Raw genomic sequence first — 19,697 nt, 5'->3', positions numbered from 1 at the left:
TTTTATTATTGTCATTATCTAGTTAATTTTCAGTTTTAGAAAGTAGTCATATCACTGCTCTTCAAGTTAAATTTTAGATTAAAAAATGGCTTCCCAAAATAATAGGCAAAGTCTTTGACTACTGTTAAACTCCCTTTCTGACTTGACAATCGAGAATTAAAGATGAAAGAAATGCAGTAAAAGAAAAGTCTGGATTACCTAGAATCCAAGGCTCCCCAGCAGTAGACTGCTACCAAAACATCAATATTGTTCTTCCTTGCCTCTCCTCAACTCTCCACTTCCCCCATATCTGAGTTTCTTAACTGAATTGATTAGTCTGCCCAACCATTGCCATCCACTTGTCCTATTCTCTTATTACTGAAGATAACTGCTGGGTAGTTAGCTAGCAACGGGCCTGACTCCACGAGTGTAAACTCGCGAAATCATTGGCTTATCAGCACCACACCCATGAGTTTCACGTTGTCCTTGAGGTGGAAAGTAGGAAATTGCCGATCTAGTTTAGTGGAATCATTACAGGTGTTATTCACAAGTCGGTGGGTCCCTCCATTTGATTAATGCCTCCAAAGAACCCTGAGGTGAGTAGCGGTAGTCCAGCAACTCTTCAGGTGTGAGTGTGAGCTCCCAATCTTCTGCTAGACAAGAAGGTAGTGGCTGTGTGTGAGTGTTGCTGCCGATGGCTTTCTTCAGCTGAGAGACTTGGAAGACTGGATGGATTCGAGTGTGCTCTGGTAATTGGGCCTATAGGCCACAAGTCCTATTTGTTCTCTAACAGGGTAGGGACCACGGAAGCGTGGGCTGAACTTCTCATTTGGCTGTTGGCAAGCTTTTTGAAGTGATAAAGCTGCAACTTGAGGAAGATTCCATCTCCACCGTTGTGCTCTAGTTCACGTCGGTGCTGATTTGCTGCATTTCACTTATTATCTTGAGCCATAAGTAAGTTTGCCCTCAATTCATCTAGGACTCAGTTGTGCTTCCTCAAACAAGAGTCAACTTCATCAACTTTTGTAGATCCCAGCAAATCAAGGACGGTGGCTTCCGACCATATACCACTTGGAAAGGTTTCATCTTATTAGAAGCAAGGTAAGTGGTGTTGTACCAATATCCGTCCCATGCAAGCCAACTTGGCCAATCTTTGGGCTGCCAGGCATAGATACAATGCAAGTAGACCTCTAAACATCTGTTGACTACCTCTGCTTGCCATTCATTTGTGGGTGGTAAGCACTTAAGGTACTTAAGGTTTGTGCCTGCAGTCCTGAATAATTCTAACCAGAAGTGGCTTAGGAAGAGGTGGTCTCGATCAGTAACTACAGATCATGGAAGTCCATGTAACTTGCAACCTCCTGGCTGAATAGTAATGCTACCTTGCGAGCTGTAGAGGGACGAGTAAGAGTTATGGAGTGCCTGTACTTAGATAACCTTTTCACCACTACAAGGATTGTGTTCCCTCCTTTGTCTTGGGAAGTCCCCGATGAAGTCCATGCTGATATCTTTTGATATACATTCAGGTATCAGTAGTGGCTGAAGTAGTGTCATGGACTCATTGATTGGTGTTTGTTAACGCTGGCAAACATCACGAGCTGCCACATAATCCCTGATTGCTGCCTTCATGCCAACCCTGTAGGCCACCGCTACTACCCATTTGTAGGTCCTTAGGAATCCCAAGTGCCCTCCATAAGGGGTAGAATAAAATTTGCTAGGAGTTTGGGTATCAAAGCTGAATGTTCTGCTACTACGAGCCTCCCTTTGTAGTAAAGGACTCCGTTATGCAGTTGGTACTTGGGTGAGAAGTGGATCCAAATAACATCTCTTGGATGATTGTCTTGTACCGTGGATGAAGGCTGACTTCTTCAGTCATTGCTGTCCGTCCTGCCAGATGCTTGTTGAAAGCATGCCCAATGCTGTCTCGCCTTCTGGTTGCCGTGACAAAGCATAAGCAGCCTTGATCTTGGAGCCCAATTTATATAGGATCTCGAAATGGTAGCCCAACAGCTTCATGATCCATTTCTGTTGGTCAGTATCCAACACCTTTTGCTCCAAAAGATATTTCAGGCTGCATTGATCGGTTTTGACTTTGAAATGCCTCCCAAATACGTAATGCTGCCACTTGGTCACAGCTAGGACTATGGCCTTTAATCCCTTTTCATAAATTGATTTAGCTGGAGTTCTTGGAGATGAGGCTTGACTCTAATAGGCTATCGGATGTCCTTCCTGCATTAGTACAGCCCCTAATCCAAGCCCTGATGCATCAATCTCCACTATGATGTCTTTCTTGAAGTCTGGCAAAGCAACTATTGGTATTGTGTTGATCACCTCTTTAAGTGCTTGGAAAGTTCCCTGGGCTTCTCCCCAGTCCCCACACAAAATGCATCTTTTTTCCATAGTTGATTAAGTGGGGCAACGATCTTACCAGAGTTTTGTACAAATTTTCAATAATATCCCATCCGTCCTAGGAATCCCCATTATGCCTTCAAATCCTTTGGTTTAGGCTAGTCAATCATGCTCTTTATTGAGTGGGTCAGTCGTCACCCCCTTCCTAGAATGATGTGCAAATATTTCAACTCCGTTACTCCAAGTAAGCATTTATTTCTGTTCACCGCAAGTTGATATTATGCTAGTGAGGAGAAAGCAACCCGAAGATGTTCTACATGCTCTTCCTAAATACCAAGATGTCATTAAAAAAAATTCAAGTATAAATTTTCGCATTCGTTCGCTAAATACCTCGTACATTAAAGCCTGAAATGTCGCTGGAGTGTTTGTCAGTCCGAATGGCATGACGAGGAACTCATAATGTCTACTGTGGGTTCAAAAAGTTATCTCTCAATGCCCTCTTCTTCCACTTTGATTTGATGATAACCAGCTGTAAGATCAAGTTTGCTAAATACCATTTTCCTTCTTAGCTCGTCCACACTTGGGAAATTTATCAAGGATGGTGATTTTTTTCAATGCCTAGTAGTCCACACATGACCTCAACTCCCATCTTTCTTGCGAATTAGCAACATTGGACTTGAGAAAGGACGTATGCTTGGTCGGATTGTTGCCGAGGTTAACATCTCACTTACCAGCTTCTCCACTTCATTTTTCTAAGTATGTGGGTAGTGATAGGGTCTAATGTGTGGTGGGTTGTTGCCTTGTGTTAACCTGTAATGATCAATGGTCCATTTCGTTGGCAATCCCCTCGGTTCATAGGAAAGGTGCTCAAATTCAGTCAACTGCTGTCCAAGTGGTGGGTAAGTAGAATTTTGTACTTCTAGCTCCTCAAGCACTAGCTGCTGTAACCAATATCCTTTTGCACCTACTTGTAGCATTCTCCACAGTCCCTGCAGGGGGGTCTCCTTCCGTAGTAAGGATGGGTATCCTTACAATCTGATGTGTTTCCTGTTCTAGTCGAAACTCATACTTTGTTGCTTCCAATTACTTCTAACTTCCCCAGTATCGATAACTATTCAATGCGCAACATAACATCAACATTTCCCAATTTAAAATGGAAGTAAGTTCAGAGAGAACATAGCATTGCCAAGTTTGATTGGCTCCCTTCGACATACATCATATGCCGAAAGGCGCTGCCCATCGCCTAGCACGACTCTAAAACCCTTCTCCTGCACCTCCAGACCCATTGCTCTACTAGCTAATGCCGCACGAAGTTGTGCAATGCTCCATAGTCAACCAAAACCACCACAATATGCCCTTGGATCAGTCCACGTAGTTTCAGGGTCTATGGTCAGTCGATTCCAACCATGGAATTGCTGGAAAGCTTCGCCTCCTCGTCCTGAAATTTCCCTGCTCAAACTCGACTTCACCATTGCCGGATTTCTTGGTTTCGTCATCGTTGAGCAACATCACCAGCAACTGCTTGTTAGGGCACACATGCCTTAGGGATATGTACTGTCACACCTAAAGTAAAGCCCCTTTCATATTTTTCCTTTTGAACTAGTGAAGAGAGCCAGCAGTAAGCCCTCCCTCTTCTACCTCCGCCTGCTACCATCATCGGGGAAGTAGAAGCTCACGGGGCTTCTTTTCCCATCGACTCAGCCTGGGTTTGGGAATGGTTCATGTTGTGCTGTTGGTTCGGTTGACTTGGATCCTGGTTCGAGGCACTTAAAGTCCTTCAGGTGGACCCTATGGTTGCACCCTTATATCCTGCGCTTGTGCCTTGGGTTAAGTTCTGGTGATACCTTGGCCTGTTCTGAGCCCTTAAAGCATAGTTCTTATCTTCTATCATAGAGGCTAAGTCAATTACTTGGCCCAATGTTTTGGGAGCAAATAACTGTGACTCTGCCTGGATTTCTTCTCCCAGCCGGATGAGAAAGGTTCCTTTGAGCCATTGTGGATCCCTCACATCCACTGCTGCTACAAGCCACTCAAACCTATCTCTGTATTTAGTCATAGTGCCGGTTTGCCTGAGAATGACCAACTCCTCCTGGGGCGATAAAACAAAATTCCATCGAAACTTGCAAAATTTCCACCGAAATTTTCCATTTTGGGAACCTTGAAACGAAAAACTAGGGGACCGGAAAAAAATCCCAAGTTTCAATCGAAACTGTCAAAATTTCGTCGAAACTTGTCCTGTCGAAACCTGGTTCAACCCAGCTAGACCAGCTGGTTCATGAGAAGAAAAAAAATCCCAAATTTCATGGAAACTTGGAAAATTTCGTGAAAACTTGGGAAATTTCATGGAAGCCTGGGACTTTTTCTTGCAAGTTTTGTAGCTTTTCCATATTTTAAATTTTTTTGTTTCTTTCATGTTTCCCCAAATACCCCCTCCATCAGGAGTTCCCTATCCAAATTGCTTATACCTCAGACTAGTTATCTTAGGCATGTTGATGAGCAGACTTATAAAGTTACAATTGTCGATTACCTTGACAACCATAGGCATAAAATGTCATGGGATGTCTATGTTCGTTGGTTGGAGGAGAGGATGTTACAGGTATAATACTACTCAACTCATAGGATAGATCTACCAAGGCACTCCTCTTGGCACTAAGTTGTACTTTCGTTTTATTGTCAGTTACTTTGTATTTGATGTTTTGAAGTTAGAAATTATATATTGAATGTTATGTACTTAAGTAGTTAAGTTTATAGTGTACTTTTTGGACAACTCTACATTGATGTTATGTACATTAAATAACATCTACATTGATTTTTTTAGCAAAATACAACCAATGTGTTCTTTATACTCTAATTAGCTTAAATGCAAAGTGTCACCCTAACATATTCCCTAAAACCTGTCGAAACTTGTACAAAAAGTCCTAAGTTTCCTCAAAAATTTTTAGTTTCCCACCTAGGTTTCCCATTTTCACCTAGTCGAAACTTGAGTTTCCCTCGAATTTTTTTCTATGCCTGGGGCATTTTCATCTATGGCGAACCAAACTTCTCCTTGAGTTCCCTCCATGACCGAAGGGGAGCACTAAGCTCTGTGAACTGCAGCCATCCTAACGCTGCCCCGTCGGAGCAGACTAGGGACTCAGTTAATCACTCCTCTTGAACACCATTAATGGAAAAGTATCATTTGGCACAGGCCACCCATGACATGGGATCTCACCCCACAACCCCTGTAGCTCAAGGCGTCTCCAGTAGGATTCTTGAGGGCTCTCTTCGCCTACATCTTGCCCCATTGTTTCCTCCCTATCACTCCGTGATGACCCTCCAAAGACTGGTTGCCGCTTGCCACCACTCCCCAATTCCATGACCTCAGGAGATTGGGAATCAATCTCAATTGATTTTCCCAAACCTCCTTTATGTGATCTCTAATTTCCTTCTTAAATGTTTCAAATCACTGCCTACTATTCTCAACCTGCTGATACAGTAAACCAAACTTCAAGTCCCATGTAATTCCTGAACATTTTTTTCCATCTCATCAACTCTCCCTTCCATCCCTCATGTTCACCATTTCCTTAGGATTGAATGTGCTCGATGCCACTATTGAAGCTCCCCTTCCCATTCAATGGTAGAGAATTAAAGATGAAAGAAATGCAATAAAAGAAAAGTCTGTATTACCTAGAGTCCAGGGCTCCCTAGCAGTAGACTGCTACCAAAATACTGATATTGTTTTTCCTTGCCTCTCCCCAGCTCTCCCCTTCCCCCATATCTGAGTTGTTTAACTGAAATGATTAGTCTGCCCAACCATCGCTGTCCATGTGTCCTATCTTATTCTCTTATTTACTATCAGAGAACTACTCCTCTACTAGTGAAGATAACTGCTGGGTAGTTACCTGGCAGCAGGCCTGACCCTCGAGTGTAAACTCGTGAAATCAGTGGCCTATCAGCTGAAAATAGCATTCACATCCAGCGGCGGGCATTTAGAAAGGAATGCAACATAAAAGGCTATACTTTCGTAAATTTTTGTCATGAAGAGCAAGCAAGAGCTAACTTCACATGGGCTGATTTGTAGACAATCAGCATTTCTGTAATTAATAAATATTCAGAAATGTGATGTTATCTAATGGTAAATTTAGTAAAAATTTTGAAAATCATACTTAAAGATCAAATATAAAAAACTGGTTTGTATAAAGCTCCAAAAGTGCATCTACAAGGTAGCATCCCAATGTGTGTCTATTTCCTTTCTTGTTTAGAAACAGTTCAGGTACTTTGTTACAGAACCTGTTGCACTCCCAAAGAAACTCTTATGGCTGATAAATACTTCTGCAAAACCGAAAGTGTTACCAAACACATTCTATTTGGGTGACCTTAGCATCTGATTTATCTTCTTTTAAAAATTAAGAATGCCAACTTCATAGACTCTGCAGCAATTTTTATATAAATTCTTGATAATACAACAGCATGAAAGCTCTTGCTTTACCGTCAACCTTTTAACCAAGAGGATACCATCAATTTCCAGTGATTGAAGATAAGAACTTAACAAGCATGTTTAATGCGACAATTGTTTTCTTCTAATAGGCATCCTTCCAAGTTGCTGATGCTTTGAATCAGCCCTTCCCTGATGGGCAGTTTGACCTGGTTTGGTCTATGGAAAGTGGAGAGCACATGCCTGACAAAGCAAAGGTGCGTCCTTCTCAAACATTCAATTTCTCTCTCTAGTATTCTTAGTTTTTAGTTGTTGTGAATATCTTTTATATATGGTTTAATTGATCATGGTGTTTCAAGATTTAGATAAGATCATGAGATGTAAGCCCTCTTTTTGAGCTATGCTGTTATATTGGTTTCATAATGTGGAAATGCTTGTATATGTTGGCTGAACATTACAATAGAGAATGATTTAATCCTGACTGTTTACGAGTATCTCAAAGTTAAAATTTTCAAATGAAGGTTATGTCTGGCTGGAAGTGAAGAAAAGGAAAATGAAATTAAATGAAAATAGTGGGGAAACATCTGTAATTATGTTTTAACAATTATCTCTTACCTAACTCAAAAAATCCTCTAACTTTAGCATTTGAGTACTTAAAACTCCCCCCCCCCCCCGGTTTTTAAAAAAAAAAGGAAGATAAGCAATCACTTGAAAAGTTTAATCAACATATTTGGCAAGGTCTTAAGTTGGTTGTTTGGTCAGAACTAAAGAAGATTCCAGTTTCTTGTGTGTATTAGCTCACTGTGCCCCCCCCCCCCCCCCCCCAAAAAAAAAACCCCTTTATTGCAAGTTTACAACTAGATGGACTCTATATATATATATATATATATATTTTAATTTTTATATTTTTTGTGGGGGGTCTCATGGTATATATTTTTCTCTTTCCAACCTGCAGTTTGTGAGTGAGCTGGTCCGGGTAGCGGCCCCAGGGGCCCCTATAATAATAGTAACATGGTGCCACAGAGATCTCTCCCCTAGTGAGAATTCATTGCTTCCAGAAGAGAAAAATCTTTTGGACAAGATATGTGACTCTTATTATCTTCCAACCTGGTGTTCAACTGCTGATTATGTGAATCTACTTCAGTCCCACTCAGTCCAGGTAAACAAATTCTTCATTTATATATTTGAAGTAAATATGGAGTAGTTACAATTTCTTTTGATGGGCTGTCTGTTAATCTGGATTTGCAACATTTTATTTTGATGGCCTGTTCTGATAATCACTTTCCCCATTTGGCCAACTGACTGTTGGATGAGTCGTACACATAATGGATTAATTCTGTCAAAATATGGATCCCATCCCAGTCATTTGGTCCATACTGTAAATCTGTAGTGAGCTTTTTACCTTATATTTTTCAATGATAAAAGCACAATGCTTAGTTGCAACTTTAAACTGATTCAAAGTTTTCTATAACCCCATGAGAATATGGACTGGGCTGATAACTTACTATGCTAATAGATGATATGTGGACTTTATGATGCAACGCTGCCTAAAATTACGGATCTTTAAACGCTGAATTGCAAGGAAAGGTGGTTGGAATTTTTTTTTTTTTTTTTAAATATTATCAAATGAATTAGGGTTTAAGAAAGAGAAGAACTTTAAGGGAAGCACAAGAATCAGGGATTGTTGTGGGAGCACGAGTTTTTAACTTAGTAGAAAGAGATAATAGAAATCAAAGTTATTGATGGGAAATAAAAATAAAAATAAAAAGAGATCAGAGAAGATCCTGTTGAACCTTATCCACATTTCCACTATTCATAAGCACAACCAAACTACTTAAAAGACTCTAGTTATGTCAGTCAACCCATATACCTGTCAGGCTGGGGTACATGACCTTATATCGTACTCACAATACATGAGTGCTACTATCACTAGAGTTTCCCTAACCAGGAATGGGTCATAAGCCAGTTTTCTGGTATAGCAAGGACGGGTGGACTAAATGTGATGCTATATTTAGTTTATTATATTTTTATAATGGTGGATAGATTACTTAGGACCTACCAGGTAATGCTGGAGATTTCTTGTTTACGTTTCTTATTCCTAGTTGAGTAATATTTTCCTTGTTGAGTAGGCTCCCAGTGACCTCTTTCTATACACATGTAATCTCAGGTAGGAGTTTAAAATTTTGAATATTGAGTTGAGAGTAAGGCTCTTATATGTTGTCAGTGTGGTTGTTGGTTGGTTGCTGGTTTGTTGCTGTTTCTGCTGCTTTTTTTTTCCTCCTGTTCTTCGTCCAGTCCCCTTTGATCTCAGGAAATCCCTTCCCTGTTTGTCTCATTGATCTCTTCTTTCTTTTTTATGTTATACTCCAGTCATCTTCTTGAGTTTCTTCTCCTGAGCTTTCTTAACCCACATATTGTATAATGTTTCAGAAGTACTAACACACCACACTTAAATAGATAGATCTCCCTCACTCTTTCTCCTGTCATCACTCATCCTCAATACATTGGGTGTGGGTGACTCGGTCCTAGGTAGCTCCAACCTCAGGCCCTTACCTATTTAAAGCAAGAATATACTCTGGTATTATCACAGAACCTGTTCTCACCGCCAGGTTCAGGTTCTGCATTTAAAATTTATTTTTGAGTCCAGTAGTGGAATTAACAAACTTCTCCCAGAATTTGGAGTTGATTCAAGGTAGTAAACGACTTGGTGACATTTAATTATTTGTCATTGTATCCCTTTCTTTCCTGAAACAACCATTCCCTTTGTCAGAAGTTGTCAATTAAGGAGTTCACAGCACTGTTTACCTGAATGGTAGTCATGGCCTAATGGGTACTGTTAACATGAACAGAAATTATATTGTTTGTGATACATTTTCTTTTATGCACTTGACAGGTTTATGTCTTATTATATATTGAAAGAAGTGGGAATCTCAACATGATTCTAACAACCATTGCTACACAGCCACACCTCTCTTTCTTTTCTTCTTTTACCCTTTCCACTTTATTATCAACTTACACCTTCTAGAAGCTCCATCCTTGAGCATAAAATCAAGTTTTGGTAGCGATCAACTTCATCGTACCACTCCTATTAAACATGGGTTGCTGCCGATCTCCTTCACTGATCTTGATTACACTTAGAGGGGGTGATTAACCCGCTGTATTGATTTTTCTTTCTTTCTCTCTTTCCACTTTTTTTTTTTTTTTTTTTGGGGGGGGGGAGGGCAAAAGGAAAGACTGAATTGATATATCACATCCATGGATTGTGATAGGAACCTTCAATTCACTATGGAATTCAACAGCAAAACAAAGGAAATTCACAAGATAGAGCTGGTTTTGATGGTGCCAGTCACCCCCAACACCTCAAGGTGCCCTTAGCCAGAGGCTCCACCAAACTCACTCACATAACAATCGATACCCTCTCCACTCAATTTCCCCCCATTTACCCCTCAACTAACGCAACATAAGGAAATAGACTTCCAAATCTCATTCCCGAGATGTGATTTGGAATGCCATCTATTTTGATGTTTCATCTAAACTTCTCTCTTTTCCCCACCCCCCCACCCCCCAGTTATTGACTCTACAAGGAATAGGTTGATTGTTAGTTCCTGGAGTTCTCGCCTCCTCTTTCCAGTCTTCCTTATAGAACACAAAACTTGTTGGAGTGAGTGTTGCTACAACATATGAGTTGGGAAAAAAAACTTTCAACAGGTCGGCAACACTAATCTCCATGTGGTCACTAGCAACCATTTCCCCTAAAATATTCAAAACTATGCCTTTATTTTTTTTATAAATGTGCATAGGAAGCAAAATGCATTAATGACCTCGGCACTAGAATTTATAGGCTCGTAGAACACAACCACACAAACCGAGAAACATTCCCAGCATTAAATCAATGGAGCAGCACCCCAATGGGCTTTTCTCCGGTAGATTTTTCAGTCCAAGCATTGTTGGTGCAGGTCGTACCCCTACAAATGTTGTGGATTTGGGAGATCTAGCCGATTGGTGGGTCAAGTTGTGCCAGAGTTTAATCGAAGAAGGGGGTTCCGCTCATCTGTGTCGAGCGCTGGATCTCACCTCCGGCTCCTATGAAGGCTTTCTCGAGAGGAGGGAGGTAGATGACGTTGGTCCGGTCCATTTTGAGTTTGTCCGAACTATGGGTCTTGATGGTCTTTTGAATCGAAATGGGCCTTAGATCAGCTTGTGGTCCATTTTCTCTATGTGGGCTTTGGTTAGTAATATGTTGGGCTAGATTTTCAGTTAAGAGGTATGGGTTGGGCCCATAGTGTTGCTTTTGAATCAGTTAAGCCTTACCACTTAAAACCATAGGTTAAGAAAACGGGTTGGAAATCGGATTAATGAAATCGGATGGGCTTGGAGTTAATGGAATGGGCTGGGCCCAAGCAGGTTTCTTAGGGAACCTAACGGCCCAATCCTTTATTTTGGTTCACCTAGGCCCTAGGTCTAAGATTGTGCATACCTGAGTTTGGCCCAAATAATAAAACCCCTAACCATTTGGGTGTGAACAACCAACCCTGTGAACTGGTTTAGGATAAACCAATCGAACCCTCAAATTCTTGCATCGTCTTCTACATTTCCTGCAAACAAAAACCTTGGCCACCAGTGTTTCTTGCCGACTGCTCCAACCTCTCTTCGACTCCTTTCATCATTGCTTTCCAATCCACCACTAGAAACACTAGCCTTAACCACGAAGCCTCTCTTTGCTTTCTACTCTTGGTTTGGAGAGAAACAGCCGCTACGACTAATCAGCCACAACCAACGGCCAATCCCTGCGCACTTCCTTGTGCTTGAACGATGTGGGACTGCGATTCCTCCTCACCAAAAGCACGGATTCGATATGGGGAATCTTCAACCCCTCTCTTGAATTTGCATCCTTCCCATTACTGAAATCAATAACTGGCGCCTTCTTGAAGTTTGCCCAAGTAAACTCTAGCCTAGATCTATCATATACCCAACCCCACATGTATCCTTCCAAATGTTCGAGAGCTACTACAAGCCAGTGTTCTTTCTCAATCTGGTGTTGCCAACAGAAAAACTCAACTTCAGTCAACCACTCCTGACTCGTCCTTCACCGGAAAATAGTGACAATTCCGTATGACCTCCCTGGGATCATGACTGCTCTGATACCAATTTGATAGGAACCTTCAATTCACTATGGAATTCAACAGCAAAATAGAGGAAATTCACAAGATAGAGCTGGTTTTGATGGTGCCACTCACCACCTTAAGGTGCCCTCAGCCAGAGGTTGCCCCAAACTCACATAACAATCGATACCCTCTCCACTCAATTTCCCCCCTACTTATTACCCCTCAACTAACCCTAATAATCTCTCTCCTCCACGTGGCATCATCCTTGAGCCCTAACAGATTTCTTCTCTGTTTTGAAGGTTTTGGAAGATTGGGAGTCGACTTTTTGTGGGGGAAAATCAATAAATGCTTTCTCCTTCACCTCCAAAAAAAAATCAATATTTTCTCTGGTCCACTGATTCTTTTTTCTGAGTAGATTAGGGAATTGATTTTCCAATCAGGATTTTGGAAGAGATCAACTTTTGTTTGGTGCCTTAGACTTGCTAGACCCTTCAGCCAAGGCTTTGGCAGAGATCACCTCTTGTTTGGTGATTTAGACTTGTTTGGCTGAGTCAAAATATGGTCTCTAAGGATGTATGTTCAACTCTCATCGAATCACAAAGAGGGGGAAAAAAAACACCCTCACCGGTGGCTGCCTGTTTTCAACAGTGGAAGAAACTGTGCATTAGAGGCCATGAGGAACAGGATCATCTCACATAGGTGGATGCCTGTTGATGATACTACTCTGGACACTATTGATGCCTGAATTTTAGGACAGCTATTACATACTGGATAATTCTATTGTAGATTTTGTCCTTCACGTCGACGCTAAACGAGTTTTACGAATATTTTTGTGTTCTGTATTCTGGTTAGTACAGTCTCTTTCGTATTTAGAAATTGTCACTGGAGTCTTATTGGGTTGTTGGAAGGGATGCCCTCTAACTGAGCATTTTTTTGAATCTGAAGAAGATGACGGTTCAATTCTTATTATTAATGATGTGCGGAATATGCAACTAGTAGTCATGGGTAGAGTACACTACTTCAGCTTGAACAACTTGCCAACATGTGTTTCTTGGGGCCTGGGAGCATAGTATGATCCAAATCAGTCACAAAATTTGGGCAATGTCAAGGTTGCTTTAGTGGCCGTACTTTTTCCAGGTTTGTCAAGAAGGTTCTCATGATCCTACTCCAGCGGATAGCTCCACTCTCATTTTTTGAATCACCAATCATGGTGCTGTTCAACACTAGTAGTGGTAATACTAGAAGTGCAATCTCCTGGAAACTCCACCTCAGACATTCGGTATTTAGATTTACATGTCACCATTGGGGTAAATTAGAACATATCCGACACTTTTGTTGGAAACCTGATGGCAAACCTCGTCAGAACTGGTTTGCTAATTTAACACCAAATAATGAGTCGACCCCCAAGCCTGCCCACTCAGAGTAGAATGGTGATGATGAAGGATCAAGATATGCCCATTATAACCAGTTCTGAACTGCAACCTATTCAGCTCACTTAGCCATCCACTGCTACTTGTGTTCAAACAGGTAATGTAATTGTGTGCCTCCTCTTGGCCTTAGCCATTCGTAATCAACAAATAAATAAATATGCATGCATATATATGGATCTTTACAGACATGAAGGTTCTAAATCTCACTTTTGAGTCTGGTTTTGATCAGGCCCAAAACTGGGACATGGAACATCTCGTTTGACATTTGACATTAGGTTTCAACCTTCGACCTGCAGTTCTGTTTTGGCCAGTTCCCAAAAACGAGACAACACAGAGTCTTCAGTCAGTTTCTACTGGGATTTGGTTCGATGCATGCATGAAGTAAATTACTTCATTTGTTCCTTAAATAGTGAACTTTTATAGAGTACAAAAGCTAAAAATTAAGTTCAGAATTCCTAATGAAGTTAGGACTAACCAACTTAGTGAACTTTTAAGTTCCTAATGATACCAAGGAAATACAAAAGAGAATAAAAACAATCTTGTACCTCACTTGAACTTATACAATTTCATTGTTGATTCTATGCTGCAACTAAGACATTAAAAAGCAGACCCCTAACCTTCTAATTCTAGGGCAGGCCTGTTACTGCATTACAACACTTTCAAAACAATTGACCTGCGAATAAATCTGCAATGTGTCTATTTTGCCTGTGCAAACTGCGAACGGTGCACACCGTAATTCATCTACATGTTCACACACACACAAATGAGATGTCGTTGTCTTTACACACCCACATATTTCAAAAAGGACATTCCCAATTGTTTGGGCAGGATATCAAGGCAGCTGATTGGTCTGAGTATGTGGCTCCATTTTGGCCAGCAGTAATTCGATCAGCCTTAACATGGAAGGGCCTAACTTCACTTCTGCGAAGTGGTAAGTTAAGCATCCATTATGTTCATTTTTGTTGTATTGTTTCCTATAAGTTTGCCCGTTTTCTTGATTGTGTGATCATGGTTGATTCAGGATGGAAAACTATTAGAGGAGCACTTGCTATGCCATGGATGATTGAGGGATACCAAAAAAATCTCATTAAGTTTGCCATTATTACTTGCCGAAAGGCAGAATGAATCTGATGGTGAATGCTGTGAGGGTCCTCAATGATCACCCATTCAGTTTGGGTGATAAAAAGAAATTCTAATGTGGGGGTAATTATCTTCCCCCCCCCCCCCCCCCCGGCCAAAAAAAAAAGAAAAAAGAAACCCGTGGCTCGCCTTCTATCTGGTGAATGACAATCACCTCACCTCTTCTCATTTTTTGTTATTCCTGTGATGTACACCTTTTTAAGGGAACTAGAAACTTCAAAATAGTGGGAGGATAATACTTTCTTATTAATGTATTATTTCCTCTTCATTCGTGTTTAAATTGATGCTTTTGGCTGCTAGATTTTGCCCTGTGCTTGTTATTCATATGTGACATCTATGCTCTATACATATGATGTTATTGAGTCAATAATGATATGTTCTTCAAATAAAAGTAAAAAGAAGCAGGAGGGGCTCCTTTTGGTTGCCAAGGAAATTGCGGAAATGTGCAGATAAAATTTACCCAGAAAGGAACTCAGATTATTAGCAAAGTACTCTTTATAGGTTTGAAACTTCACTTGTCACTAAACTGTGTTGAAATGGCTACTTAGGATAGCTAAGAGAGCATTAGAGGAAAACGGGCTAAGAAGTTCACCTCTTTGGATGCTTCAGTACATTATCATCTATCACTTTGAATTGGATCATTGCAAAGCAAGAATTTTATTTATTACTCGAAGAAACCGGGAACTTGTTCAGGATCAACAATAAGATCAACATTTCTTGGGATGTGAAAACTCAGTTGTTGGGTCAAGCTTTTCAACTTTGTTGATCTGAAAAGCTTTTGGAAGTCCTCTGCAGCAGTTGTTAAAACAGAATACGCAGGAAACAGGTAAAGGCTATCTTGGTTGGAAAACAACCTTGGGGAATTGGAGGTGAGGCTTTGTAAATTATGACCTCCTTCAAACCATGGAATGGTAGGAGCTTCATGCATCGCGTATGAATCGTTCTACCTATGTATATCACTTTACGCAGGCCATTGAAAACACGAGATATATAGTCGTCTGACCTGAATGTTTTTCGCCTTTCTTGTGTCCAAGTCAACATAACTGAAATTTTCTGAGACTAGTCTCCAGTGTGAGCTTCCGCAGGGAGGGTGATCTGTGATCAAATTTTCTCGCTCATCAGCTAGCCAGAGATGTACTCAACCTGAACCAAAATCATATCAAAGCCTATAATCAAGCATCTCTTTTTAGTTTTATGAAATTTCTAAATATGAATAGTGAATAATGGTTAAGAACATTTTTGAATTGAATACACAAATCAACCCAGATAGTGGGGTCATGCATGAACTGAATACAGAAACAAAACTAACTGAGATTTCAGGTTTAGGGTTATAAATTTTTTTTGATTCTGATATGGTTTTGGTTTAGCATTTCTGTTCTACAGCGTAATGAAATCAAATTGAGCCCATTGACAATTTGACACCCTTGTTCTGACCAGTGATTTTTCCGAGCTACTGACTTCTACATCTCTCCAAGAGTTCTTCAAGAGTTCTTCAAGAGGGAAATATGTATATTGCTTAAGAATTAAATGGACCAAGTTCTCCTCCAATCCATCCACCATGGGACAAAACTAAAAATGTATCAGAAGGGTATTTTGGCCAACATGGCTTTGCCCTTGACCCATCTTTGGACTTTCAATTCTGGACCACTATGATTCAATTCTCAAGGCCAAGGCCCTTGCGCCGAGGGAAGGTATTTTTTTTGTTCTAGAGCTGAAACTCAGGAATACTGTTATGGAATTGGATTCTGTAGAACTTATTAGGTTCCTGAATCAGCTGACTCCTACCCTGGTGGAGATTCCAACCTAATGTGAGAAATAGAGGAGTAGAGGGGATTTGAACTTGGGACATGGGGGCTACCAAACCACTTGGGAGTGAGCTTGGGACCACTAGACCACCGCCTCCGGTGTTGTATTGTTAATTGCATGTGTTAGTCATGCTTAAATATATAGACCCATTTCTACCCAAAGGGAAGGGGGATTTAAGGTAAATAGTCCTTTGGGGATGCTTATCATATAATGTCGAATCCATAAAAAAGGTTTGGCTAGATTTTTTTTATGTCAGTTGCCGACCCTAATGCACCAACCCTCCTCCTTTACCTGGACTTAGGAATGGCAACAAAACATTGCAAGAGAAACAATTTGGGTTTATGCCGATAAGATCTACAACGGAAACTATTTACCTAATTAGGAGATTTATGGAAAGCTATAGAAAGTACCGAAGGGGCAAGGGGCCATTTTTTTAAATTTGATTAGTTCCCTGTTTTATTTTTTTCCCCCTTTTTTTTTTCACTACACATGTGAAGCACTACTATTTAGCTCCCCATAATATTAAAAAAAAAAAATTTAAATAAAGATTATGGATAGATGTCATTCTTAATCATTATCTAACTGTTACCATTAAATCCCTACTTTTAAGGAACAGAAAGTTAAAACTTAATTAATAAATTAATTCACTATCCACAAATTTTTAAATTATCTCATATTTATATTCTTATTTATTCCTTCTTGAGTCTCCTTTTTATTCATCCACTTTGTTTTTTCTCTGCTTTCCTCACCCTTCTCACAAACAGCTTAGGTAGTTAGAGAAAATTTAGAAAAACTAGCACACGTTGTAGTTTTCATAAATCATCTCCACAATTATTATATATTCACTCTTTCTTTCTCAATTATTCTAGTAATTTTTTCAGAAAACCTTAGAAAATCACAAAGGCATGAACCAATTGATTTTTTTTTTTTCAATTTAATTATTGAACTAATTGTTTTTTTCTAACATTATATTGAAGTAATTATTTAAGTAATAAGTATTTTCTCTTTCTTTGAATTTTTTAATTTAATTATTGAACTAATTGAATAATTGTTTTTCTAACATTATGTATTTGTATGGTTGTATTGAACTGATTATTGAAGTAATTGTTCTATTTAAAAAAAGAATTATTGAAGTAATTGAATTAAAATTTGATAAAATATCTAATAGTGGGTCTCATATGAGCTCACACAATATGTGTGTGTGTGGGGGCTTAATGCTCGTCCGATGGGGAGGTTATTGGGACTTATTATTGCCCCTCCCCCTGTAATGTTTAATCCTTGCTTTGCCCTTGAGTATAGAAAATGTAGGAAAGACCTTCATATTGTATTTATTGACCTAGAAAAAACTTATCATAGAGTTTCTAGAATGTTAATTTGGCAAATATTAGAGAAAATAAGTATTGCAAATAAATATAAGGCATAGTTAAAGATATATATGATGGTTCAGTGATAAGTATAAGAACGGTATAGGGACAAAGTAATGAATTTCCAGTTACAGTTGAGCTACATCAATGATCAATTTTAAGTCCATATTTATTTGCATTTGTAATTGATGAGTTAACCAAAGACATTCAAGACCAAGTTATGCATTTTGGTGATAGATGTATGCATTTTGTTGATAATATTGTGTTGATAGATGATATTCAAGTGAGGGATCAATACCAAGTTAGAATCATGGAGAACAAATTTGGAATCAAGAAACTTTAAAATTTAGAACGAAAAGCATAATATCTAGTTTATAACTTTAGTCATGATAGGGCAAAAAATGAGGTGGTGAAACTTGATGATAAGGAGATTCCTCAGAGTGATTGTTTTATGTACCGAAAATTAATCATAAATAAAATAGGTGATATGAAGATGATGTTTCTCAGATAATTAAAATAGGGTGGATGAAGTGAAGAAGTGCATTTGGGGTCTGATGTGATTGATGTATTCCATTAAAGCCTAAAGGAAAATTCTATAAGATCGTCATTCAACTAACTATGATGTACGGTGCAAAGTGTTGGGCTGTTAAAAAAATCATATAAATAAACTCAGTGTAGTAGAAATGATGATGCTAAGATGGATGATTGACAAAATTAGAAATGACAAGATAAGAATGATCATATAAGAGTTGGTCTAGGAGTTGGTCCCATAAGTGATAAACTTTGGTAAAGTCGTTTGAGGTAGCACGACCATGTTTAATGGAGACCTATAAATACTCATGTACAGAAAAGTAATATAATCTAGATTAAAGGAACTAGAAGAGCTAGAGACAGATGTTATAAGATATTCTTAAGAGAAGTGATGATGAAGGATATGCATAGCTTAGCTTAGGCCTTGTATTTAACATGACCTCAAATAGAATTGATTGAAATGCAAAAATCCATGTAACTGACCTCATTTAGTTGGAACAAGACTTATTGTTGTTGTTGTAGTTCTTTGGGAATATCAATTTTAGGTCAAACATGAATGATGCCCACTTTAACCCCTTGGATATAAGTCCAATAAGGCCATCATGAATTCATAATATTCAATACTTCTCATTTAAAATAGTAACTTTATATAAGGGTAGATTATTATTTCATAGATGTGGGGTTTTATCCTTGACCTCCAAAGGGATTCAAACTCTTGACCTTATACTATACAGTGTTGATTTTTACCAAATGAACCAATCCCTTATAATTATAAATTTTAATTTAATTAAGGGCATTAATTAAATCTAATTAAGTTCAAGCACGTTCATAGCCTGATTAAGACCCGATGGTATGACTTGATTGTGATCTGACCCCAATAGAGTTGGTCCAATATCCAATCCAACTACCTTTAAGCACAGTGAGACGTAACAAAACCCAAGCAACACCCCAGCTTCTTGTTTTCAACCTAATTAATTAATTAAATGCTTAAAAGTGAATTTAGAAGAAAAAATTACTTATGGGGTAAGACCATATGGTAATATTATCCACCAGATTTTGCTTGTGAAGAAACCTTTACCATTCTGGTCAATCTTTTAAATTATTATAAAAAAATAAATCTAATTTCTTTGGATTTAATGTGTATTTGTTTTTTAAAATGCATTCAAGAATGTCACAAGCATAGTTCGAATTTCGACCGTGTGTCGCTCCTTGGCAAATGAAAAGTCGGGCGACTTTTGGTAGGGGTTCGATGAAAATCGAACCCCGTTTCGATGGGTTTTTTGGTCATTTTGACCTGAAATTTGATGTGTAGCCTAATTTGAGGCTAATAAACACATTGGTAGTGTTATTTTGATCTAAAACATTACCTAAACTAATGTTCTTAATCGACCCATGTCCTACTATACGCGGACAAGCCCCAAACTAAAAACCTAAAAACTCATAAACCAAATCATATAAAGTCTACAATTCATTGTACAAATCTGTAATACATAAAGTCATCCAACCATATAAAATCTGAAACTCTCGTCTCGTCTGTCCCGTGCCTGGTGGATCGAATTCCTCCGACTCGTCGTCTCCA

The 19,697-nt window shown here is 39.2% G+C and overlaps 1 protein-coding gene across 1 annotated transcript in view; it reads left to right on the top strand.

Moving 5' to 3' along the window:
• Positions 1 to 14,507, top strand: part of G-TMT (gamma-tocopherol methyltransferase) — a 31,286-nt gene extending 16,779 nt beyond the window's left edge. Inside the window, exons 3-6 of the mRNA XM_089139721.1 lie at positions 6,895 to 6,999; positions 7,698 to 7,901; positions 14,106 to 14,208; positions 14,299 to 14,507. Of these exons, the coding sequence (XP_088995847.1) occupies positions 6,895 to 6,999; positions 7,698 to 7,901; positions 14,106 to 14,208; positions 14,299 to 14,402 (516 nt within the window). The 3' untranslated portion in view covers positions 14,403 to 14,507. The remainder of the gene's footprint in view (positions 1 to 6,894; positions 7,000 to 7,697; positions 7,902 to 14,105; positions 14,209 to 14,298) is intronic.
• The last annotated feature ends 5,190 nt before the right edge of the window (positions 14,508 to 19,697 follow it).

This window comes from Hakea prostrata, chromosome 11 (genome assembly GCF_041222555.1).
Source record: "Hakea prostrata isolate BN-2017 chromosome 11, UWA_Hpros_2, whole genome shotgun sequence".
NCBI classification, from domain to species: domain Eukaryota; kingdom Viridiplantae; phylum Streptophyta; class Magnoliopsida; order Proteales; family Proteaceae; genus Hakea; species Hakea prostrata.
The sequence above is the reverse complement of the archived record's forward strand: the minus strand, read 5'-3'. Positions and strand labels throughout refer to the sequence as shown.